Consider the following 26,424-nt stretch of genomic DNA (forward strand, 5'->3'; position numbering starts at 1 on the left):
TGGTGCTGAGAGCATGTAGATCCAAGTAAGAGCACTGCAAGGAGAGTGCCTGTTCACCTGCAAAAACACCTTCAGGTTGAAGAAAGGCTCGTGAGCCCAAAAGCTGGCTTGCCTTCTCCAACTGCTTTAGCTGGTCTCAAAGTTTCTTTGCAGCCTTTCCTTGAACCGCTGCTGCAGCTGTGGAGGCAGGTGGGAGCTGGGAATGGGGGATGTCCCAGGGAACACCCCCCGGGGATGTGCTACCCCATGGACTTGAGGTGTGCACATTCAGGCAGCCATCCAACTGCGGTGTCACCCCAAATGTAGGTACTGCTGGCTGCAGCACCAACATGGCCGTGTCCCTTGTGTTCCTGCGGCTGGGCTGCACATGGTCCCCTCTCCTCGCCCCTGCGGGTGAGGAAAGGCAGGGGGTGCGAAAGCATTGGTGTTGCCAAAAGAATTAACACCCTGCTGTTGTGCCCTATAAATCTTTCAAGTGTTAGGGACTGGCTTTATCCCCCCGTGTTACAGTTTAATGGTTTCCGTTAGCAATAACTTGCCCCTGTGTTCTGGGGTTATTGATTTAAGGTCTGTTGTGGAGGGGGTGAGAGTTGCAGAAAGGTATTTTCCTGCCGCCCAGCTGGCAGCAAAGGCACCATTGCAAAGAGGAGGCAGGAAAGCGGGAAGTGGTGCACAGCCAGCTCTCTGGAAGTGTGGGTGCTGGCGGGAGCTGTCTGGAGAGGATCAGGGGACAGCGGCAAGGAGAAGCACTTGGAGCACAGCTGCAGCCGCAGAGGTGAGCATAGCTATCGTGGTAGCAGGGCAGCACAGATGCATCCCCTGAGCTCTAACACAGGCGGGTTGTGCCTGCCTTTGGCTCTTCTTGGAGTCATCGCATGTGTGGATGGCCCCAGGCTTGACGGCTGGCAGCACTGTGTGCCACCCCGTGCCAGCCGGAGCACCCCGCTGTGCTGCAGACAGCCCAGTTTGGGAGTTCGGACCTGGAGCTCCCCAGGCAGGGCCATGCCTTGGCTCCCTCTGTGCACACCGATAGGTAAGTCCTGCTGGTCGCTGCCTGCACGAGTGGCTCTGCCACGTGCTGCAGCAGCCCATGGCTGGCAACTACACAGGGACTGTTTCCTGAGAGGTCGCTAAATGGAGCTGGCATTGTGACTCTGTTTCTCTTCAAGGCACTCTCAACCTTTCCGCTTCTGTTCGTACTGCAGACTCGACCCTCCTGTGGTTGTCCCTAACACTCCTCGCACCGGGCCCTGCCCTCTGCGATCTTCTGCCCAAACAGACTTTCAAGGGACCGATGCTGATTTCACACCTTCCTCTTCCCTTTCGCTTGTCATTCCCTCTTGCATTAGTATGTGCTGAACGTGATGTGCAAGCTAGAAAGCAGCTAGAATGGCATCCAGAGTGGGCTCTCATCGTGGGTAAAACCTGGAAGACGAGGGGCCTGTGCCTGGTGTAGCTATGATCTTGGGGAAAAGGGATGACATGCTAGCGGCACTAGTAGTAACTTGCAGTAACGGGGTGACCTGACTGGACTTGGGGTTCGTATTGGTCTCATGGACCACAAGTGCTTCAGCTGAATTGTTGCACATACGCAGGGATTTTAATTTATCCGTGCGTAAACTTGTTTGGACACCGCGTGCAAAAAGCAGAGGGCTAGCAGGGGAGTCTGACGGCAGCACCTTCCACACTTAAGATCCAACTGAACATGTTCAGTGTGCTCATCCTGAAAGCTGACAGGCACCCCTGTGGGAAGAGGTGCCAGGCACGAACCTGGCTCTGCAGAGCTCCTTGCTGTTTGCAGCCATTCCCTTCCTTGGGACTGCCAGCCCTTGAGGGTGAGACAGGAAACGGAGGTTCAGAGGAGCCCCTGAGAGCTGGGACAGCTCATCCCCCTACGGCACGCAGAGCCTGCAGGTTTGGGGCTCCCTCACTCTCACGCTTTCTCTGCTCTCTTACACATCCCTCATCCCAAATCCCCGCCTGCCTGCCAGCAAGCCCTGGAGGCCAGCCAGTGGTTGTGTGCGCTTTAAATCTGTGCTCATACAGCTGAGAGCCTGGGTTAATTCCCGTGTTCCCTCTTACAGCTGCTTTTGCAGTCATCGCGTGTACTTGGGGCAGTTCTCCAGGGTCATCTCGTAGTCAAGTGTCCTGCAGTTGTGAGTAAAGGTGCAATGAACGTTCTGCCAGTGCCTCTAGACTGGATACTTGCTCCAGTCACCCCCCAAAACAGGCGCTGCAAATGCTTCCTGACTCCTCTCAGCAAAAAAGCTGCGGCTGTAACAAGGCACCGGAAGCCAGCAGGGAGATTAAGGGACCTTCGGGTCTGCAGCCTGGTGATGGCAGAGAATTGGTGAAAAAAATTACATAGGATCTAGAAAATAGATGTGAACTTGGAGAAGGTAAAAAAAAAAAAAACAAACCACCAAAACCTCACCCCAAAACCACCCAAAAAATGTAACCACAATTTTTCTATCAATCCAGGAAAATTCCCTCCTGACCCTAATCTGGCAATAGCGTTAAGCCTAATGTGTGAGCAGACCTCTGGGGCTGTAATGCTGGGAGCACCAATGCCTGAGCCCCAGAGCTTGTCTTGAGTGCTCCGGAAGAAGGAAAACCCCAGTACTTTTAGAAGCAAATTAAGAAAGAAATTGTTTATTCTTTATCTTCACAGTGACCGGCAGAAACCTGGAAGCCTGAGGCTGAAGTGGCACTTCCTCCAAATGGCCCTAGCTCTGCTGAGTCCTTGGCCAGCCAGCAGCTGTGTCCCAGGCTGAACTGCCCCTCTCCAGGGCTCTTTCATTTAGAACTTTATGGAGGGAGTTTTACCAAATTGTGAGTTAAATTGCAGGTGCCCCACTACCCTTCTTAATTGGCTGGTCCAGAACTTCATTCCTGGCCAGTCTAGAAACTCCCCAATTCACCATGTAAACTTATTATTTTGTGCCATTATCGTATGTCTTAAAGATTTTCTTAACATTTTCTTATTTAATATTTTCTTTCAGTGGTTGAGAAATACATTTGTCCCCTCTGTCTGGCCAGGACAAATGAGCCAAACTCTTCTAGTAGATGTTCATCAGCTGGTACTTGTTTATCTCAGCATTCAGATAGTTTTTCTCTGTGCAGTGGAAATTTATCCTTCCTGGATGCAGAGCTACAAGGATATTCTGGAAGAAGTCTCATAATGCCTTGCGCAATGGCAATAATGTCTCTGTCTCTGCTAAAAATAACTTGTCTGATGCATCCTAGCATCATGCCATTCCTTTTTCACAGAAGCATCACGCTGCTGCTTCACATTCATCCTTCAGTGCGGTAAGGTCTTTTTATTCCTTCAGTGCCTCCATTCCACCAGTTTACAGCAAATGTCCTTCCTGCTGGTCCCCAAGCGTTTGAGTTTGCCCTTTGTGCTGTCATATTTCACCCTGCTTCTCCCATCATTGACAAGGTGAAGGTCCCCTTCTTCTTCCCCTGTGAGGAACTACTTCTGTCAGTGCTTGCAATCCCTCCCAACCCTGGGCTGCCTCTGCATTTTGGGAGCTCGCACTTGACTCTTCCGAAATTACCTATGGACTTACTAACCCGAATTTATTCCCAAGATACGTAGTTAATATCCTTCCTGCAGCCTGGTTATGCTTTTTTTTGATGCAGTGTGGGCAGTCTCAATTGTATCTCTTTACCAACCTTGGGACTTATCTTTGCCTTTAGCAGCAGTTTCTCCTGGTTCGTAGTGCATCATCCCTAACTCTGAATTGAGTGCCTTAGTCTAAGAAACTGGCAGCCTCATCTAAATACAATACCTATTGTTCTCTTCCTGTTTCATTAAGTATCTCATTGCTCCCTGTGTTCCCATAATCACCTTTACTGAAACAGAATAAACCCCATTTTTGGGTTTTGACCGCAGCTGGCTTGTGTCCTCTTGCAGGCTCTGCCTACGTTGCGTGTCTGCTCCTCCCTGCAGCTCTGTTGCCTGACTGATAGAGCAAGCCCACCATTCACTAAAACCCTGTCTGGAATAATGTTGTGTTTTATGTTACTGTGAATCGATAAGGAAATTTGCTTTCTGTCTTGTCAGAGGATACCTGAGCCCTGCTATTCTGGCACCGTTTATTGCCTGGCATTCACTGGGAAATTAAAGGCTCCTGTAGTTGCACAGTTTCTACTCTCTGTTCTTGTAGCCTTAGAGACAGCACAGTTTATACTCGAGGCTGCATCTGGTGTATCTGTAGTCAGCCCCTGAGAATACCTGTACCTTTTTACCACCCTTTCTCACACCTCCTCAGGACATATCTTCTCCATGTCACCCCCTTTCATGTCCTTACAATGAATGCCTGTTTTACTAGCAGTGTTTCACAACTTCCTGCTCTCCTACCAACCTGGCGCTCCCAGCCAGCTTCCATACGTGCTTATCTCTGCGGCTTCGTTCCAGGCGGCACGCTCGGCCTCTGCCGAATGTCCCAGCACACGCTGGGGTGCTCCATCCTCTGCCTCACCATATTGCCAAGATGCTGGCTTGCCTGATGTGACCACAGCAAATAACACAACTTGAGGAGAAGCCTACAAAATCAGCAGCCACAGGCTGTCGCAAAATCTAAGAAGGAGAGCTTGTACTGGGAATGGATGAGGGAGATAAAGGACGTGGTGTTTCTAGTTTAACCTCAGAAGATTCTGTTAGGTGACAACTGAGCCTTAGGAGATAATGCCACTAGGACAAATGGATTTAACGCCTCCCGGCTTAATTCAAAGGAGACCCACAGGTCCGTGTGAAAAAGCTAAGCAAGGTAAATTGAGTGTGGCTAGAAGGCTTAGTCAATGGGTAAGCTACAAGGTTGTGAAATTGTGTACGATACCAATATTGTGTACAAGCTCTGTTCCCAGGTGAACTGGTGAGTATTGGAAACTGCATCTTTAAATAGCTTATTTTTAGAAGCAGGAAGTATGTAGAGAAGCAGCAGAAAATATACTTTCTCTGTTACCTAGAGACAGTTGGAACTTGTCCCTAAATAAAGAAGCTCTCCTTCAAGTACCTGGGGGCAAAGGGATTCCCGAATACCACTTGTTCGCTAGAGCAATGCTGCACAGGCTAACAGCTCTAGCCATGCAACCCAAGAGCGGGCATGCTTGACAGCATGACTCAAATGGCCTGATAAGGCTAACAAGCAAGATATCTATGGTCCATCATGTGAAGTGCACGTGGGAAACTTATGGTGCTGTGCAATGAAGGTGTGCAGGCCGGGCAATGTCTGTGCACCTCAGGGCACGCAGAGACCAGCGTAGGGGCCTTGCAATCCCAGGTCTTGGAAGTTCTACTTACCATGTAGGGAAAGTACTTAATGGGTTAAAAAAAAATGCACATTACATGTATAACAGAAGATCATAACCTTTGGGGAAACACATGGTACGATGCACAAGGAGCTAGTTCAGACTATGCTTGGGTTTTTATAGGCTTTGAAGCCTGGCTACTGGACAGACAGACCCCACTTCAGTCCATTTTCACCAGCTGACAAAACTGTGAGTGCTACCTACCATATCATGTGAGCGAAGAGACCTGCAGGATGTATCTGGTCATGAATGTAGCTGCCACTGGAGGAAAAATGACTAAGTCAGAGTCCTCCGGATGCTGGTGGAGGCAGACTCCAGAGAAGGCAATGCTATTAATGGCCTGGATAAAAGGAATAGGTCAGAGCAGGACGGGGTCTCTGGAGTGCCAGTAGCAACCAGGGAACGAGGTGACAGCAGCCAGCACCGCTTACTGCTGTGGACAGCTGTTCTCCTAATCCCCATCTCTATCAACATCTCTAAACATCTCCATATCAGCAAGGTTGGTGAAGCAGTAACCCCTCCCAGAACCACAAGCTAGGCTCAGTTTTGTCTTTGTTGCTTCTCTCTCATGATGCTTTGACTAGCGGCTAATTCCTCAGACCTCGGCGCTTCCCATTTGACTATTCACTTCAGAGTCATCTATTAATGAAATGTCTGTAAGTTAACGGGGACTGAAATCTGGTCTGAAACCGTCAGTCACTACCTTATTTCAGCAGTATTTTCTTCAGCCTGCTGGAAGACACATAATGGAATGATGCAATTACAAGGCTGGACCCAAACTTTCATAGAAATTATACATACACCCATTCCTGTTAAACTGCAGCCGCCTGGGAGGCAGTGCAGGATGCTCAATACCCAGCAAAAAAATGTTTGGATGTGCACAACCATGTTTGGTGTCAGTAGTCTCTAGTCAAGGTCATTTTTCTTGACACTTCTCCCCTTAAAGCTCACTGTTGGGGCCCTGAGTCCCTGCAGGCTTCCTCCTACTGTGTAAAACATGTTTTTATTAGTAATCTTCATGTTTTTAGCAAGCTGCTGTTCAAAAACTATTTTGGCTGGCCTAAATGTGTTGGGTTGTTTTGGAGTTTTTTATTTAACTTGGCAGAATTTGGGATTTTCTATATTTCTTCTTTGGCCATAACTTACACTTTTTGAAGGATGTCTTTTTAGTTCTAAATGTTTTCTTTGTTCAGCTGCTTAACTGTGCCAGACTTGGAGATTTTTGTTGTTGTTGTTCTTAGCCTATTTTGAGTGACAGCATATTTAAAGCTTTAAATACAGGGTCTCAATGTCATTGCAAGCATTTTGTCCTTTCATCAGCTACTTTAAAGTTCTTCTTAATTACTTTCCTGACTTTTATACTTCTTCCCTTTTGAAGGAGAATATACTCATCTCCCTTTTAAGTTACCTTGTACTGCAGTGTACTTTTTTGTTGCTTTTTCCTCTCCTGCAGTAATATTGGATTTGAGCACATTGTGTTCATTATGACAAAGTGACTGTTCACTATTACATTTCAAACTCCCTCCTGTGTACTACTGGTGACTAAATCAAGAGTTCATCCTCCACTTGGATCCTCTGAGTGGTCATTCTAAGAACTGCTCATTCATCAGGGCTAAAAATACCGTCTTTGCATCATTCTTTGACATGGTATCTACCTGGTCTATATGGGGGTAATTAATATCTCCCATTATCATTATGTTTTCTCCCCTGACAACCTCTTAAAGTCCTCCAGCTGTTTTTCATTCCACTATCCTAATCAGGTGGTCAATAGTATATGCTCAGTATGAGACACATGTCAACACATAGTGGTTCTCTGGTAGTTTAAACAACATCCCAGGCTTTTTTCTTCCCCCACCCCCCCTTCTTTTTTCCTCTTCTTCTTTTTTTTTTTTTTCTTTCTGGAACCTGGACAAATACTGTGCTAGTAGCCTGAATCATTTTCTGTAGCTTCACATCTTGAGCTGCTGCTCTGGCAATCATCTTCCTACTGAAATGAGACAAGATCTTACATTGGCTTGAATTTTTTGTTGTTGTTGTTGCTTTTTTAAAATAAAATTCACATGTTCAATGTCTAGCTCTGGGCTGTGCTCCGTGAAAATGTCTTCCTTCACCAGCTCTTTCTTCAGTTTGCTGAATGCACAATTGTAACTGAAAAGAAAACTTTTATCACTTTGGAGAAGGGCAGAGATATTTTCTAGCTGCATGTGCTCCCCCAATCTTCTGAAATGGCAAGGAGCATTTTATGGTCATTGCTGGTTAAGGTCAGCTTACTGTGTGTAAAGACATTCAGCTTTTTATAGCCATACCAGAGTTCTTGCCAGGGTGATGGGTATGGTAATCATTCCCTAATTTCCTCAATCTCTATTCAGAAACTGGCACTACATTTGCCACTTTTCACTTCTTGATTACCAAGGCAAGCTTAAGCAGAAGGTTGTACACTGCATCAAATAATTCAGTGGTTTCATCTCTGGAAGGCTTTAAAGTTCTTGGGCAAGCACTATCATGATTACTCATTTGTCACCCAGCCTCCAGCACTTCCCTCACGCCTTCGCAGTGACCACAAACACATTTAACATTGAGCGTAGTTTTGAATGTGGCTGTGAGTGCAGGACATCAATGTCTGAAGCCATTCTTGAGCGCTGCCTTTATTATTGTAGTATATCAGGTTTGGGGCTCTTTCATGACCAACTTTAAGTTCTCAAACTCTTTGCATCCCTCATTTTGGGGACACTGCACCCATCAGGTTGCTGGTGTGGACAGCTTGTAAGGTGCAACTGACTGTTCCCCTTGCTTCTCTCCTAGGATGCACCAAGCCTTCCTCTGAGCTACCCACACGCTTGGTTGAGTTAATGTTTTGTTGTTTCCTGTTTCTGTAGCATTTATGGTTTTGGCCAAGCTCCTTAATGAACTGACGCCCACAAGACTATGTTGTCTGCTAATTGCCCTTCTAAGAGCTTTGGAACCGTACAGGTATCACCACCATTCTTGCAAATTTGAGTGAATCAGACCAAAGTTGATTAAGTTCCTGCAAATTTCCTCACAGGCAGTGATGGCACAGACAAGACAGCTGACCCTCTCCCCTCAAGTGGGGGAAAAGCAGAACCCAGCGGTTATTTGTTCCTTTAGCAGCAAAATAGCTCACCCATTACACGCATGCTGCCTCGTGTGAATGCGTGTGTCATGCAGAGGATATATGAGTATGTGCAAGGGACAGTGGTGCTGGAGCAAAGCATGCAGAACTGAAACAAGTCTGCTTTTCTTTGGATCATGGTGGGTGCCAGACACAGCGCCAGCAACAGCCTAAGGAAAACGTATCTCACAATCCCATGCTTTGCTTTGCTAAGGGCAGTTGCAAAACCCTGTGGGCACATCCAGGGTGGAAAAATATTTGGTGTTGAATTCATCAGCAACTCTCATCTTGAGGGCTTTGTATGTATTTATTTGGCTTTGGAGGGCATCTGTGTGTAAATGAAGGGTTTTATCTATTATCTTCCTACAATATCCCCGTTCTTGATTTTCTGTTTGTTTGTTTTTAAACCCATCCTGAGACTTTTGAAGGTAGAGCATTATATACAGGCCAAGGAGACAACACTGTAGTTTGGAAAGTCTACTCAAGTCAGTGGGAAGACACACAATATGTGTCCCACAGAGAGTGGGAAGGAAAACACTGTGATTTATGCTGCTGGGCAGTAGTCTGCAAACCACCATGGAGCAGGTGCAGGATGGGCAGCAATTAGATCCCTTTTTCAGAGAGTTTTATTGTCACATGCAATAGCAGCTTCACCAGAGATGGACAGACTATCAGCCTGAAAAGAAGAGAGATGTTCATTAAGTTTAGGATGGATTTCAGCGCACAAGACAATGTGTTGTAAGTAATTGTAATATTAATGTAAATAGAAAGCAATAGATTTGGAAGGTAGACAGGAATAATCTGGGGTTTACAGCAGGGAATTTATCCCCATTAAAGGAACAGGAAAACTGGAGGATTGAATAAACAGACTAGGAAAGGTCACCTTTGTGATAAAAGGAAGGGTGCATTCAGCAAGGTGAACGCTAGGTCAACTTGTAACTGTTTTGAGGGGATGAAGAAACATTTACCTGAAACCAGGACAGAGCTGAAAGAGCTGAGCTCTCTGCAGTAAATATGACTTGAGATAGTTCTTTTGTCTTTAAGCAGAGGCTAAATGTATATAATGCATCAGTCACAGTGTCCTCTATGTCACTTTCTTTTTCTTAATTCCAGAAAAAAACCAAACCCTCCCTTGTTAGGTTTTATTTCAGTGGAGGATGGAGTAGACACATTTGTGTGAATTCCTTCCTGCAATGGGCCTGGGACAAGCATTCGGTCTTGGTTTGCATTATTTTAACTTTGTAATCCAAAGTTTGCTGGAGGGAACAATCCTGTCCTGGCAAGAAAACTGAGAAGGTAATATCTCTCTCTCATTACTATAAATCATTTAACAAAGGCAATATATTGGAATTAAGCCACATTCCTCAGAAGAAGGCATGTTTCTCCTTAACCTTCAGTGAGGTCTCATTTGTTGCTCTACTTGACGGCACGTAGTCTGCATTTGGTTCTGCTCGGCTGGGGGCTCCCCAAGGGACTGGGTCGCTTGCTTCATCATTCAGAAGCTCGTGCTGTGTCAATAGAAGCAGAGTTTGTGTGATATAGTAAATATTTTTTGCTGATGACTGGCAGAGAGTTACAAAATTGAATTTGTGCATTTTTTCTCACTTGTCTTTGTTCATACTTGTGATTCAATGCTGTCTTCCTGAGGCTGCGGTACCTCACATTTCTGCTGCGCAGACTTCTTCATCACCTTTCCCTGCTTCCTGTACCACCTCTCTGCAGCAGGAACTCTGCCTAATCTGGGCTCTCCCTCGAGCACGTGAGGTGCTACCCTAGGGAGGAGTCCCAACCAACAAAGGCTGGCTGAACCCAGGGAATCTGCAACAAGTCCATGGGCTCCTTCGTACCCTGTCTCCGAGGGGACCCATCGCTGACCTGTAGGTTTGCGTGCACTTGGCAGTGTGCTGCTGCCTGTAGCAGAGCTACAGAAAAGTGTTTTGCTGGCAGATCCACTTAAGGAAGAGGATAGTCCAAGGCTGCCTGTGCAAGTCTCACTTCACTGCAGCTGGCCTGTTTCATTCAGACTTCTGCTGTGCTCATGGAGAAGGTGCCACTTTCAGAACGGGGTTGCTGCGAGCACTAGTCGCACAGGAACCAGCCTCCTGCAAATTGGCAATTTACAGTCCATCCCCTTCTCCCATTTGTGTGTATTCGTACTGCAGGACCAGAGAGGCAGGTGGTTTAGGGGGCGAGGGGGTAAACCATGCTTCCACTGAATCCCATAAAGACCATGTGATTCGACGGGGCCATTTTTTGTTCCAGCTACTTCCCTGCCTCTGGCATCTCTGGGACCGTAATGATGCTGGGGGCGGTGCAAGACCAGGTGAGAAGACAGGTTTCTTCTCTAATGTCTTTCTGAATATATTCTGTTCCTATGGCAAAACGGATGTTGGAGAGACTTGCTGTAGGATCTGCCTTGAAAGTCTTACCTCAGAGATGCCAGGCCCTGCTCGGTGTTAAGTGAAATTGTCTGTAGCTCATTAACATCAAAGCATTTTCTCCACTGGTCTGGGCAGCTCAGTAGTAACCAGCAGATGAACCAGAGAACAGCTAGGCTCTCCACTAAGCTTTGCCTGCAAACAATTAACATCAAAGGGGAGCCACTGTGAAACAGGGGAAAAACAATGCTCCCACTGTAGCAAGTCTCATGGCTGGTGGGGAAGCGGGGGGAGGCTGAAGCTTTGTCCCAGCTAGAGAGTTTGTGCTGAGACGCTTGCAGGAGCGAGCAGAGGAATGGCTGCTGGGGCCTGCTGACGGTGTTGGCCAAGAAAGGGGTGGATCAACTTCAGTTTGAACCAAACTGCCCGATGGTGTTGGTGGCACTGTGGTGCAAGCTCTGGTGTATCAGACCTGGCCCAGCCTAATTCTGGGATCAGGTGAGATCTGCCATCGCCTTGGTATGTTGGTGATTGCTCGCTTAGCCGTCACCCTTGATGGGTGTGCTGAGGTCAGCCTTACTGTTCTTTACATCCTTCTTCTCCATCCCTCTGAACAGAAAAGTTTTGGCTAGCAATTCCAGACATTGCTGCCCCTTTTTTGATGTTGCTGCTCCTTTTTTAAGTGGTCTTTGACCCTCTGTTTGCCCTTCCCCACAGGAGGCCTGTGGAATTAAACCATTTTTTAGATTACACGACCATCCCCGTCCTCTAGCTCTCAAGCACTTTTTTCTGCTTTATGTCCTGGATCCTGTGGTTCAGGCTTTCCTCATCCTCTTCCTCTCTCCTTTGGCAGTGGGTAAGAAATCCAAATTGTTGGTATTTATCATGCTAACAGCCTGTGATTAGCCCTGAGCGGGGAGCAGGGTTTGGAAAAGGAATTGATTCTTGTACGTGTCCCAGTCAGAAATCAGAAGCTTTTTGGTAGGTGCTGCACCAGCACAGAATAGAAACGTGGGGCTGTCAAAGAGTTTGCTATCTAAACATCGGTCTAGGAACAGAGAACAACAAAACTGGAACTCTCTATTAATAAAGTGCTGGGGGTCAAGATTAGAGATAGTATAACCACAGTGAGCCAGCCAGCGCATGCTTTCTTCCTGCTAGCTGCCATGGGAGTGCTACCCTCCAGCCACAGGGCAGGTGATAGTGCTGCATGGCACAGCCAAAACAGTTAAAGCCACCAAGGCTCACAAAGCAAAGTTGAAGGATGCAACTTTCAGGCAAGATACTTTCTCCAGAGGGCAGGCACGCTTTGTGGAAAAGCATAGCTCATTCTGTTCATGCTTGCTCAAGAAAAGTATGTTCAAAACCGATCAGGCGCACTGAAGGACAGCCAATGCCATCTGGGCAATACTCAAACTGCCACAGAAGGAGAACTACAGAAATTTATCTTGTCCACCCTAGAAAATGGAGGGCCACATGGAGGCTGTGCATAGAATTGTGTTAGGGGAAGACTGGGGAGAAAAGATGCTTAAAAGATCACTTCAGCACCACCTGGGTGTAAGTGGGTTGGAGAACAAGGGCCACTGGTGTGTTAGGAGTAGGTCTGCAGCCACTAGGGAAGGGAAATTTGGGGGCAGCCTCCTGAAAGGAGTCAGTGGGAGCAAAAAACCAAACTTGCTCTGAAGTAGAGATTGATAAATTTAAGACCGGCATCTTATGATGCAGTTGCCTGTCACAGCAGGGATGCAAACTGAGTGCAAAAGAAACAAGAATATAGTAACAGTTTGACGGCCCATAGCCCTGCTGCCAGCAAGCTCACCACCACTAAGTTTATTTTGTGGGCATCAGAGCAAGAGATGGATCTTGCAAGAAAGAATTTGCAGGAAGGCTCTCATGAAGACCACAGTGGGCAGGCACTAGTCCTGGTGTATCTGGACTGATAAGATGCAAGGTCGGCAACCATCAGCCTCTCTAGCAGCTTGTCCAGCTAGATGGTTCTAGCTACCATCCAGACTGCAGACAGAAGTTCTCTGCTGGAGTCGGGAGTGTTCGTGTTGCAATCCTTTTGTTTAGATCATTTACCCCTCAGGGAAGAAATACTTCTGTAGTTAGTACAGCACCTAACAGGCTTTTGAACTGGCTCTAGCAAGTGACATGTCTAGCAAGTGACATGTCTAGCAAGATTCCCTGCTGCCAACACAAGGACTCTGGAAATGAAGACTCTAATGGCTCATCACACTGGAAAAGAGGTGGAAAAAACACCAGGATATCACCAACAACTGGAGTGAGGTGCAGCTAAGGGGATCATTCCTGAGCAGAGGTGCCCAAAGAGCTTTCCTGCTGTTTCTAGCAGAGAAATTCTCCATGCTTTCCACCACTAATGGCTTTCAAACCAGGACTGTGATTCCCTTGTCACTAAACCATCCTGCTCCACTCATGAAGACAAGCTTCACATTGCCCTCCTCGCAAGGAAGCCGCATCTTGAAACAGGCTTCTTGCCTCTGGTTGCTGTCTGCTCTGGGAAGTTCCACCTCCTACAGTTAGGAACCATCCTCCAACCTTCTCCACAAGAAAAAAAACAGTTAATAATCTGTCCTTATGCTACCATGGGGCTTCAGACAGCTCTGTCCCTTCCTTGAAATTTACATCCTTTCCCCACTGGAGCTTCCCTGATGCCCTGGCAGAGCAATCACACCTCGGTTTTGCTGTCCTTTTGCTGGACTAGCCAAACCAAGCTGTCCTGGTCTCCTTTTGCAAGACAGGCTATTGCTGTCCTACCTACATGTACCAAGAGCCTGCTCTGTCCCTCTTGGTTGTCCTCTTTGAACAGGACAACCGCTTACTGCAGCTGTGACTGCACCTGAACAGCTTGAACACTCCTCTGTCTCCACAGGAAATATCTTATGTGGGACATCCTACTACCCCATCTGTGTACAGCCAGCTTTGACCTCTCTGCCTTTCAGACTCCCTCATCGTGTGCGGCGTGGCAAGGTGAGGGCAATGGCTCCGGGGGTTAGGGTGGGGGAATAAAGGCCACGACTCCCAGGTTTCATCTCTGGCCTGGTGGCAGGGTTTGGGGTAAGGCATTTCATCTTTCATCCCCTGAGCCTGCAGAAAGCTGGTGCTCATGTGTTCCTCCTGCACAGGCAGCAGGCACTACCACCCCTGGCCTTTGCCTCTCAATGCGCTCATGCTTGCCATCAGAAATGGTGTTATTACATCATCAACCCCCTTACAATGCCTGAGCTCACTCTGAAGGGAGGTCTTTGTTCCTCTGGTGTAAGGCTTAAGGGTAAATGGTCACCACTACAACACAGGAGGTGGTTGCGTCAGGGAGCCGTCACTGCGGGGCCAGTTATCAGGAGGCCTCCTGGCCATTGCAGTGGTGTCGTTCCTTTCATGACGGCCACTAACAGCCCTGGTGTTTCCAATGGCACCAGGAGTGGATGAGGAGATTTCAACTCTTCCCGATGGGAAACTACGTGGTCCCCTCAGGGGAGGGATGTTGCCTCAGGGGTGGGATGTCCCTTCAGAGGATAGCGACCCTTCTGGGGTGGGTTGTTCCCTGAGGGACAGTGACCCTCAGGGGAAGGATAGCCCCTCAGGGGCAGTGACCCCTCAGCGTTGCCACGTCCCTTCAGGCGCGGCACGACACCTCAGGCGCGGCAGGCCCCGCCGGACCGCAGCCTGCAGCCAGGCCGGGGTGCCGCTACCGCCGGGCTCCAGCGGCGGGCGGCGCTGCCCGCGCCCTGGCGGAAGGCGGCGGGGGGTGGGGGGTGTGCAGGGGCGGGGGACGCAGCGCCCCGCAGCGGGGGGCGGTGGCGCCGCACGTGCGGGCAGGTGGCGGACGGAAGGGAGGGGGCAGAGGAGGCCGCGCGGGCGCAGGCGCGCGGCGGGAAGGGGCCGGCGGCGGGGCGGGGCGCGGCGCGGCGCGGCCCGGCGGCGCGTGCGTGGCGCGGCGAGGCGGGCGCTGACGGCGGGTGGGCGTGGCGCGGTGCGGCGCGCGGCCCTTCCTTCCCGTCCCTGCCCCCCTGGCCGTGCCCGCCGCCGCCCCCACCCCCACCCCCGCCCGCCGCCCACAAGATGGCGAGCCCGTGCGGGCGGCAGCAGTGCTCCATCGAGAGGCGCGGCGTCCGCCACCAGCTCGATTCGTGGCGACACAAGCTCATTCACTGTGTAGGTGAGGGACGGCGGCGCGGCAGGGAGGCCGGGCCGGGCCCCGCGGTGGTGGCGGCGGCCGCGGGGGGAGGCTCCACCGAGGGGGGGGCCGTGAGGCGAGCGGCGCCGCGGCCTGCGGGCCCGCCCCCCTCCCCCCGTCGCCGCCGCGGGCCGCCGTGAGGCGAGCAGCGCCGGGCCGGGCCCCGCCCTTCGCCGGGGAGGGAGCCGGGAGGGGGGTCCTGCCCTGCCCTTTTGTGCGGCCCCTGTCAGCGGCGCGCCCGCTCCTCCCCGCCCGGCCCGGCCGCGGCCCCTTCAAACTTGTTTACGGTGCGGCCGGGGCCGCGCCCGCCGGCGGGGAGCGGTCCGCCTGTCACTGCCCATCCGCCGCCGCGGGAGGCGAGGCGAGCTGGGCCCGGCCCGGCCCGGCCCGGCCCGCCTGCCCCTGGCCCGCCGCCGTGAGGCGAGGCGAGAGGGAGGGACGAAGGGATGGAGGGAGGCCGTGGAGCCGGCGGCGGCGCGCCCGCCCCGCGCCCCAGCGGGGGGAGGCTCGGGGACGGGGGGAGCGCGGTGGCGGGGCCGGCGGAAAGTTGTGGATCGGGGTGCCGGATTGACGCCGTGAATCCGGAGCGGGGCCGCGGGGGTTAAAAGGATGTGTGATTGCTTTTCTCTTTTCCCCCCCACCCCCCCCTTTTTTTTTCCTCCTCCTCTCTTGTGCGCGTTTGTTGTTATGCAGGCTCCTTGCAATCGAGTATTCCGGGGTTTTGAAAAAGAGGTCCCCGACTCCCTTTCATATTGAGTAACTTTTTCCAGTCAAAATACAGATTTTGCCTTTCTCTCTTTCTCTAGCAAGAATTCGAGGTCTTTTCTACGGGTCCCAAAATACACATAAATGCCAGCTCTAGGCCAGGAATTCGGTGGGTGTCTGCAAAGACAGTAAAATAGGTTTGACAACAGTAGACTGTGAACTTCCAGAGTAATCTTAAAAATCTCTAACCAGAACGCTGGTATGTCTCTTCTTGTTTGGTCTCCTGCTTTTAATTGAGCACAAATCCTCATTTTATTTTTAAATATGCAAATATGGCCATAATCTGCCAATGACTGCTCAGCGTAGGTAATCTGTAATAATATTCACAGATTCACTTTAGTTCCTGTGTGTAGAGTTAAACCTCTTATTGTCAGTTAGCTCAGCATCCTAGTTCATTATCAGGGATTTGAAACACCATTTTTGGTTACACCAGGAGTTGTAACTGCTGCTGTATATATTTTTAGCTTCATCTAAATGTTTAAATTTCTGTAATATAAAAGTGTGCGCTAGATGCTTGTTAACTCCAGATTAATGCAAGCAATTAACTTGTTCTAAGCATAAAGCAATTCAAGGGCAATGCATTGCTGAGAAACTCAGACTCTACACGGAAGTGCTGGGTTTTCTTTCTGTGCAATTATTGATGCTTCTAGATCCAGTTTATGGGGTTTTATTTTGATTCTAGCTTTGCTATGTTAGGAACACGTTGTTGGCTTCCACCTCTGCTTGAACTGGATTTGTTTTACTTCTATCTCCTTGTCTCATCTCCTCTTACCTTGGCTGCTGGGGATCACCTGTTCTAGTCCTTTCTAAACTCCCTATTTGTAGCATGTAATCTTGTCTTCCTGTCGGTCCCTGCTGCTTTGTCGTTTGGTCCTTCAGTCCTCCAGCGGAGCTGTCCTGGTGCTCAGAGATTAACCAGATAGCTGTGAGGAGTAAATGTGGAAGGGGGCAAAAAAAAAAAGAAGACAGTTTCAAAGCTGCTGTTGAAGATCTTGTGTTGGGTTGAGGTGCAAGAATTGTGTCTGTTCATTATGCTGCTCTTTGGGAAGATCTTGGGTAGCTAGAGAAGTTTGTGTTATCTACAGACTCAAGGAAAATACTATGTTATTAAAGTTCTTAGCAACCCTTAGTGCTAAAACTTAAAACAAACACTACTGCCACCCCCATTTATACACACCCTGTTCCACTTCCCTAAAGCCATTTAAATTGCCAGCTCCTGGAGAAGTTACCTTCTCCTCTTTCCCTTCTATATCTCTTTCTCGTGCTTAAATTTGATATACGTTTTGTTCCTCCAAAAGATTTCACTCTGTGAAAGTCCCTCTGTGTGTGTTTAACAAAAGATAACCATGAACACTGTTAAGCGCAGGTTTGACTGGGATTTTTTGGAGGTAAAGTACAAAACCATTTAAAAAAAAATAAATAATAAAGTCCAAAGTGTAACAGTCTTATGTGACTTTTATCTTGATGGTACTATGTCATAAATAGTTTCAACCTCAAATTGATCAGCTTTATGAGATCTTGGGACCTGCCCTGTTCCTAGTGTGAATTTTACATAAATTGTTAGGTCATATAAATTTGTTGTTACCTTTTTTGGTTTTGATATTTTTTTAATAGAATTATTAAAGATTTATTGCACTATCCTAGGATATCCAGCTGAAATTATGCTGTGATCTTAACACCTTTCCTGTTTTTTTAAGTGGGTTTTAACAAACTTCAGGTTTGGAAGTTGACCTGTTAAATGATGTAACGTTCTGTTTCACCTTGGCCGTTTGTAGAAGTCTCTTAAGAATTTGTTCCTGTAATAAATACTCTGCCTCCCCATATTTATCTATCAGTATGGGAAAATCCTTGTTACTTCAGAAATACCCATTCATAGTTCTGACAGTAAATCTGATGTGTGTGGGATTCTCTGTGTTAGCATCATTCCCTGAAAAGTCATTCTAATACCACACAGTGTGGTAGTCAGAAAAAATAAAGCCTGTGGTTTGAACTAGTGCATTTGGCAATGAAAATGGCTTAAGTAATTCACTTTTCCCTCTTGTTTCTTGCGTCTGCAATAGCCCACTCTGTTGGACTGTGGCTGCATGACAGTTTGTCAAGCTAAGGTTGTGCTTTCAAGGGGGAGCAAAACCACAGAACTGAAGGACCACCTTTGCCCACAGAGCCAGTTCAGGGGAGCTACGCTAGCAGAAAACATTATGTTTTGGAGGGAGTAAAATAATTTTCTGCTAGTGTAGCTCCCTCAGCTGGTTCACTGTCGGGTCAGGCAAATACCAGTGCTAGCACAAGGAAGAGGTGAGAATGCATAGCTGGTGGAAAGGAAAAGAATGAGAACGCAGCAGAGATACAGATCATCTTGAGCTGTCAGAGTTGCACCTTCGGTTGTGCCAGCACAGCTTTTTGTGGGAGGTAGCTCAGGGAACTGATCTGGCTTAAACCTTCCTTCCTTGTCACGCATGTAAAGCCCCTTTTTTGCGGGGGGCAGGGGTGGGAGGTGGTGCAGCTGGTGGGGGACAGGTCTGTCAGCAGTTCTGTTGATGCAGTGGTGCAGTTGGGGGAGCAGCATGCCGTGGTGGCCCGGAGGTGGAGGGAAGTGTGGAGAAGGGGAGGGATGCATTGGGTTGTTGAACCACAGTGTAGGGGGGTAGCAGGAGCGACGCATGGTGTCTTGATGCCCTGGTAGGACTTTGATTCTAGAGACATGATACACTAGATGATACCTATTTGATGCTGACATGTGCCGTCTGTACCGTTCTTGAGTGTTAGCATCTTTCTCAGTGGCCAAAAACAGATACCTAGGGACAAATATATGTGGTGATTTTATTTATTTTTTTTTTCCCTCTCCCAGCCTCCAGTCGCTTGCTGTTCAGGCACTTGCTGAATTGGAAATGGTTGGTAAGATCAGATCAGCTAAGTAATGGGGAGTTTGAGGGAGGAGAGAACCCGCAGATCCCTGAAATTCTCCTGACACCTTTTATACAAGCAGTAATGGCATTGCAATGCTGTGCGGTTACTGGAGTGATAGTTTGAGGTGGTCGCATGCATTTCTACTAGCTGGTGATGCTTGGCCCTTTGTTAAATATTAGCTGTACTCTTAGAGACTCTCTGACTGAATTACAGCTTGTGTTCAGGGGGTGGGGGCAGGGAGGGAATGTGTTAGTTCTCTTCAGCAATGATCCTAGGTTTGGGAGCAAAATGATGATTTAAAGGGAAAATCTGCAACATTCACATGAGATTTTCAATCATCTTGAGCTCTGTCAGTGTTTCATTGAGATGCTGCTTAGCTGTTGATTTTACTCTTAAACTGTCAAAATAAGCTGAAGTAATTCTTTTTTTGTTGTTGTTTTTGGCTTTTTATGATCATTGCTGGTGAAATACTGCAACCTAAGTACCTGATCTGTTTCTGTGTACTAATTTGTTGAATAGTGGTGGTCTTCCTTGACCTTAGATACTTAGGACTAAAGTGTGGAACCTGTGGAAGAAATATGATACATCAGGAAGTATTAGAAGCTAATATTAATCAAGAGAAGGTGTATAACAGTTGAATAATTCTGAAATCTTTATTACATTTTCTTATCTTGATTATTGCTTGGGTATAGTTCCAGTCTGTATGTGATATGAATTAGCTGCTGCTTCCAAACAGTTAGCTGTGTTATCTCATTGTTTTGGAAGTAGGCTTGAGTCTCCGAGTGTTTAACGTAGTTCTAGTTCAAAGGGCAGATTGCATTTCTTTGTTCCAAAATGAGATGGATTTTGATGAAAAATAATAGTAAAAAGTAAGTTAAAGTAAGTGCTAAAGTAAAAGTTTAAATGTAGGGCTATTCTAAACTGGTATCTGGTTTAGATATGCCCCCAGCAAATGTCCAAGCACTAGTATTTGCCGTATTTCAACCTGCATGTAATGTAGATGCAGCTTGCAGCTTCTTTTATTAATATAAATCCACTGTACAGAAGCCTTATGGTATAGTAGCTGAAGACTTGTTCTAGAAGATCTGGTCTACACGCAAACATTTTTGCCTGTTGGCAGAATGGATACAGGGAAGGCGAATTACCCTTTTATGACAAAGTTATGCCAGGAAAAAAAATGAAGCAGCTGTCATTTAAAAATAAAAATCTTTAGTTGTAAGGACTGAAATTTACAGCTTGATATTTAGCTTTGCTTGAAATGTGCATGGAAGGATAGTATGCATCTGAAGAACAGTAGAAGTTGAACTGCGGGGGATGAATCTAGATCTGTTTCAAATATCTCTTTGGATTCGCTATAAATCACTTCACATTTACCCTTGTTTCCCTATTTGCAAATGAAGAATAACTTCTACCCTGACAGGGACAATGTCAACCAAACAAAAGCATGTTTAAAAAAAAATCTTGATAATCATTTCGTATTATACTATTTTGAGTTCTAATGGTGGTTGCAACATGAAACTTCAGACTAGGCCAAATCACTCGGTTTGTTTCGCATTTCAACAAAAATCTGTTTTAATTTGTGTGAAGTTAATAACTATCACTGCAAGGTGGGAGGTTTCCTTCTTGGGACATATTCATCCTGCAAGAAGTATAGGGGTTTTTGACTTTTAACGAAGAGCTGATGACATTCAGAGTTCATCCACTTTTAATAGAACTTCTCAAAATGAATTATGGTATTCCATTCTGTGCATGCAGGAAATAGTCCAAATCCACCTAGATAAAATCTTCGTAGTATTTATATTGAGATATATATACTACAGATTTACAGATCTGTGGTATGGCACCATTTTAAAAGAGTACCTGAAGGATTGTTCATGTTTTTTAAGCCATCTGTGATAGTTTGTGCTGTATCTTGATGATAATCTAAATACTGTTATGTACAGAAATACAATAACTGCACTTTAATTAAGAATGGATGATACACAATCCCATTTCTTGTGCTCAGTTGTCTAAATCCCTATTGCATAGTACTTAAATGGCTTAATGCTCTGCCATCTTAGGCTATCTTACATCCAGACAAGTACTGTCATGTGTTTTGGTGTTTTTTTGTTTTTTTCTTTTTTTTTTTTTTCTGAGAACTTATGTTCTTTCATGGCTAATGTAAAATAACAATGAGAATACTTTCTAAAAGTCAGGTTAGGCAAGGTTTGAGGAAACCCAGGCATTTGATAGGGTTAAAGAAAGGTAGCCCTGTCGTACGGATTGGGATGGGACACTACTGCAATATTTTACACGGTACTTTCCAATCCTCTTCCTTACCCTCCTATGTATATATGTTTTCACTCTTAAGAGGAGGAAGTTTTGTTTCTCGAAGGTTACTGGGATGGATGTTTTTAATTCTCTGAGAAATACAAAACTTTTGGGATTTTCTGAGGGCAGGATTGGATGGGATGGGATGGGCTGAGCCAATCTGGGTTCTACCTCTGGCCAAAAGGGGTGGTAGTGCTTGTTTTTACTAAACTGACAGAAGGCTCTGCAAAACCAGCTAATCTTCTGGTGATGCTTAATAACCTGAGTCATCCTAGCTAGGAATGGGATGCGCAGGAGAGCTCATCTGAAGCACTCAATGGGATCATGTCTGTGGGGTGAAGGGAAGGGGAGAGGACAGAATGGCCTTCTCCAAAGGCAGAGAGTCTTCTAGTTTGCATCTTCTGTCTTGTAACTGCACTACAGGCTGTGGTTGTATTTGACAGCAGTGCTGTCTAAGCAGGCTTAAATAGTCCCCTCTGTGTTGGCACAACTATGTGTGGCAGCTTGGTGAATCAATTCCCTGACTGGACCTGACTGGAAAACAATCTTTTTTTTTTTTTTTTTTTGCTACAACATCTGCAGAGGATGGAGGGGCAGAGAATGAAGAGTTGAGGCTATTCAACTCATGCACAAATCAAAGTTGTCTCTTGCTGAATAAGTGCTAATTTCTACACGCATCGTGTTCACTTACAGTAGCACTTCATTGAAGCACTGCTTCATTCTCCCTCATCCTTCAAAGCACCATGGATTACACCATGCTCTCTCCCTGATAATGAACTGTAGACTTTGCTGTCCCTACCACATTGGATGCTTCATCCAGTACCTCCATTAATAAGTCGCAACTTTACACCACTTCTCCCCAGTATCTCTCTGCAGGCCTCTGGGGTTCCTCAGTTCTCTCTAACATATCCATGTGGCCTTGGCTTCTTTTGGGAAGCAAGAGCTTCAACTTCTTTCTTTTTCTCTTGAAGAATGTTGTACTGTTATTTCTTTGGACATCTTCAAGTCATTTACCTTTTACTTCAGATTTAGTTTGTCTTGTATGCTGTGTAGTATTGTGTATTGTTTTATGGTGAGTTGACAAAAATCAGCTCTCAAAGCTGAGTAAGATATTTAAGTTACACATCGACACTGCTGGCATGTGAAAGATGAAGTGGAGGTTATAGTGTTTCAACACTTCTGCAGGACACCACTTCCTATGTAGTAAAATTGCTATTAGATGATGTCTCCATATGTTTTTTCCACTCCTCTTACAGAGAAGAGAAAAGATGGTACTCCTGTTGCATTTTCCAGAAGCGGCAGCAAAGTGGCTGCACAGGGAAGATTTGCAGGGAGACAAAGGATGTTCCTTATGCCCTGAGGACCATGATATTTTATGGGAGGCAGAAAAGAGGACTGGACAAGAGCCTAGTATTCATTAACAAAGGAAGCTTTCAGAAGCTGAATCCAGCAGTGTGGAAAGACATCAGAGGCCACCAGGCAATCTTAACTCTTCAGTTGAGTTTACTAATGAAAAATTTCCTGGTTCTCTTTGAACATTTTTTGTGTACATACAGGTGTTTCAATATCTAGTGGGAGAGAATTGTGTAGATGAGTCTATCTAATGTGGTCTTTCACCTTCCTCTGCTGTGACTAGATTAGGGTGGTGGTCATGTTTCAAAAGTGGAGTAACTGACAGAGTAGGAAGAGGAACAGATAGTCAAGCTACAGAGTTCTTCATTTCTTGATTTCTTGTTTCTTTGGTTGCACTGACAAAGGGATGTGAAAGTTTCAGCCCACAGCCTGCAATTCCCCACCCTAGTACATCCAGGCCAGTGCATAATACTAATGCTCTTCACCCTGTTCTCCTAAGCACATAGCTGTGTCAGTCCTTAGGCTGTAGCAATGTGCTGTTTGGTTCCCTTTGCTACTGTATTTATGTTACAGGTGACAGCTTACTATGTTACCTGTGTAATAGACTTGGAGTTCAGCCTCCTGCCTTGCAAGGACAGGCTAGTTCTGCAGCTGTTGAACTCTCCGCAGCAATTCATATGCATGAAGCTCTTATGAACCTGCGCTTAATGTGCAGACACTATGTGGGTCAGTTTTGAAACTTCATCATGGGATAATCACAGGTTAGTTGGAGTAATGTGCTTGTACGCTTCAGCCAGGGAGTCTTGTGGCCAGAAGAACCCTCTCGTAGCCTGTGCCTCGTGTCCTGCAGTCTTGAGCTTAAGAAATATATAAATATTTGGGATACACAAAATGGGTTGTGATTAGACCTTACTGGTTTTGTTTAAATGCTGATAGCAAAGTGGCTTGCTTGGCTCTTGGCTTATTTGGCAGTTATTTTGTCCTTTTTGTGAATGAGTTGGAGATAAGCTAGTGTTAAAGCAAACCTTGTCTCAAGTTTGGTCATCTCCTCGGTTAAGATTTGTAATTGTGGCAAAAATGATGAAAGCTGCCTTCTAGGTGATGCTTTATCATAATCTCTAGATGCATTTCTGAAAATGTGCCATTGTATTTCTTTGCGTGAAGAAAACTTTGCAGAGGTGGACACTTGATAACTTCCATTTTGCCCTGCAAAAGTGAGAGAATAGAAAAGCATGGAGGTAACTTTCTTTTCTGACCTAAGAAAACTTAAAAGCAATCTTCTTAAAGCAAGTATTCCATTTACATCCTTCAGAAAAGGAGGAGCATAGCTACCTTATCCCTAGCTTTCCCTTTTATGTTTTGAAGTGATTAGTGAAACTGAAGTTTAACGATACTATAATCTCTCTTTTGGGGTTTCTCACAAAGGTCTTGCTTATTTTTTATGGAAAAAATGGTCATCTGATAGTCTTCACTGCTAAAATAGGCAGCAGGGAAAACTTCTCTTGGAAAAAAACCTTCTGCACTTTTGCTTCAATGATCGTTTTTTGATCTAATTGACCTCACTGCTAAGTATGGGGAGTGCCTCTTGCTGGTTTTAAATGTCCTTTGGAAAAGTTGTACTCCTATTCAACTGGAAGTGGAATGTTTCACTGACCTCAGTGGGTAATGTACATCTGCGTACTGTAGCTTACTAGCTTTCAAAATAGTACAAGATTGAGTGAAGGATGGAAAAGTGCGAGGGGAAAAACTAAGTGTGAAATGTTGGTTATGTGTAGATTTAGATGAGCATCCATACTTCAAAATGTGTTGTGTAAGACAGGTGTACGAGGCCTTTGTAAAAATGAAGTGTCAAAGTCTCTTGGAGGGTGAAAAAGTAACTTTTTCCCTGAAACGTTTCCCATGAATGTTTAGGTTATTCTAACTTAGGGAACAAAATTATAGCAACTATAACATTAATTTTGGTATTTCTGACTAAATGCTTCACTACTGCCTGCACATTTCTCTTGGTTTTTATGCTTTTCTGTCTTCCTTGTCATCCTATGCATTCATACAAAGTAGTAAAAATGTAATCATCTGGAACTGTATGGTAAGATGCTACAAGAACCTAGTTATCATATCTTACAGGAGTATTTTTGAACACTCTTCACAAAATCTAATCCCTTGGACTTGCCTCTGCAATTTTTCTTTAGAGATGCACAGTGATTTGGGAGCGAACAGCTTCAGTCTCAGTTGAGACAGGCCATGTGGAGGTCCATTTTGTGTATGATCTTCTGAATTCAGCAGGAATGCTGTATTTATCTCTTGAACAAGCCTAACACGTTGAGAGAAAAACTGTGTTTTGCCAGGGCTCTTTTAAATCAGTGGTTTTCAACCTAGAGTTGGCAAGAAGCAACTGTGGAAAAACAAGCCTATTGCCAATAGTTTAAATTGCGTGGGGTCTTTATGCTTTTTGGGAGCCCATAGTTTGAAAATTACTGCTCTAAATGATTTGTAAACAAGGGCTGTTTTTCCTTTCCAAAGTGGCTGTAGGTGTTAAGGAGTATGAGCTGATATTTAGTCATCTATTAGATTAGGATTGAGTTTTATCTTTCCTTTCTTTTCTCATACCTAACTATTTAAAAGCATAATTTATCAAGAAATGGATCTCACGAAGGAGACTAACCCTGGAAAACTTCAACTTGAAAGCTAACTTCTGGAAAAAGGTTAGAGTGGCGTTAAGTAGGTCTATTTTAAGTGCTACACTCCCTATACTCAGGGCTTCTGGTTTTTTCCCTTCCAAGAACCTTGCTGTGAAGGCCAAACTCCTGCTACAGAGTTTGTGTTGGATCTAAAGATTTCATTAGTGCTCCTCCCTTACATGGTGGTGAAGGGAACTTTGAATACACAGGCTTGAGTGTAAACTGATGTAGTCTCTGTGCTGTGCATTGGCAGGTACCCTGAAGCAACAGGTAAATCTCCCTTCTGGTCTCAAGAGGACATGGTTTTATTTATTTTAATGCCTAGAAGGTATTTAAAGTATGGAACGGACACTAAGCTGTTTGGTAGTCCCTAGGTGGGCTGCTGTTGTGGATATCAAAGCCTAAATAGTCTCCATCCTGAACACTCTTCCAGCTCACTCTGTTTTACTAGAACCCTAGCTGAGGTCACAGACTGAGCGCGCCAACAGTACAAAATTGAATATAGAGTTCAGAGGTTATTCTACTCAACAAGTTACTCAGTTTCAAATCAGATTAAAAATTGACTTCATAAGTTAAAGATGTTGCGGAACTGTAGCCTCCTTTGCCGTGGAGGCTGCACTCCTTGCCTATAACAAACAGATTGGTTCTTGTTCCTAAATCATCTGTTTGCCTGTGACTAATCTTGAATTTGTATCTTCCTGCTGCTTGTACTTTGAACTGAATTCTGTGCTCCAAATAAGAACAGCAGATAGGGCTTTACATTTTCTCAAGCCTTGTAGCCCAAGGACTGCTCCTGCCCCTAGGATAGGAAATGCCTTATGCAGCTTTAAATATCATGGGAGATGGTGTTGGGGAATGCATGTAGGGAGAAGTCAATCACAGCTGCTTTGGTCTACTTACTGGCATGTTGATGAACTTTAGCAGCTAAATGCATTTGTGATGACACCTCACAAACTTCAGAAAGTAAGCAGTTATTTTTGGAAACTTTTTTCCTTCAGGACTAAAACTACTAAACCTACTTTAAAAAAAAAGTCTATGCAAAAACACTAGTTCCCAAGAAACCAGCACCTTCTGCTTGTCATGCTCGTGGGCATTTCAGTATCCTAACCCTCAGTCCCATTTGATGTTCTTTCCTCTCTGTCCTTCTTCTAGTATCTGGAACTTGGAGAGCTTTCCATTGCTGTAAGGGAAGAGGAATGGTTCTTTCATATTCAGTTTGGGGAAAGAGACAAGTGATTCTCTGATCTCATCTCTAAGGCAGATAGATCTTTGCTCTCAGCATACTATGGTGCTGTCTAGGAGGGTTTTCATGATTCTGACTGTAAGCAGCAGACAGAGCTAATTTCAGAGCTGGTTTGTACTGGCATATTTGCAGGGTTGAGAGTGCTG

At 46.0% G+C, this 26,424-nt stretch overlaps 1 protein-coding gene across 3 annotated transcripts in view; it reads left to right on the forward strand.

Moving 5' to 3' along the window:
- Positions 1-14,876: 14,876 nt before the first annotated feature.
- The window catches only part of LCOR (ligand dependent nuclear receptor corepressor), a 54,184-nt gene continuing 42,636 nt past the window's right edge, over positions 14,877-26,424 (forward strand). For 2 of the 3 annotated variants that reach the window (XM_054831337.1, XM_054831339.1), the window contains exon 1: positions 14,877-15,000. Coding sequence is in view for 1 of the 3 variants with exons in the window: in XM_054831338.1 (XP_054687313.1) it covers positions 14,908-15,004 (97 nt within the window). In the remaining 2 variants the exon portion in view is untranslated. Of the gene's footprint in view, positions 15,005-26,424 lie in introns of all 3 variants that reach the window. The other variant, XM_054831338.1, reaches the window with a different exon arrangement.

The sequence above is a fragment of the Grus americana genome, chromosome 7 (genome assembly GCF_028858705.1).
Source record: "Grus americana isolate bGruAme1 chromosome 7, bGruAme1.mat, whole genome shotgun sequence".
Classification (NCBI taxonomy): domain Eukaryota; kingdom Metazoa; phylum Chordata; class Aves; order Gruiformes; family Gruidae; genus Grus; species Grus americana.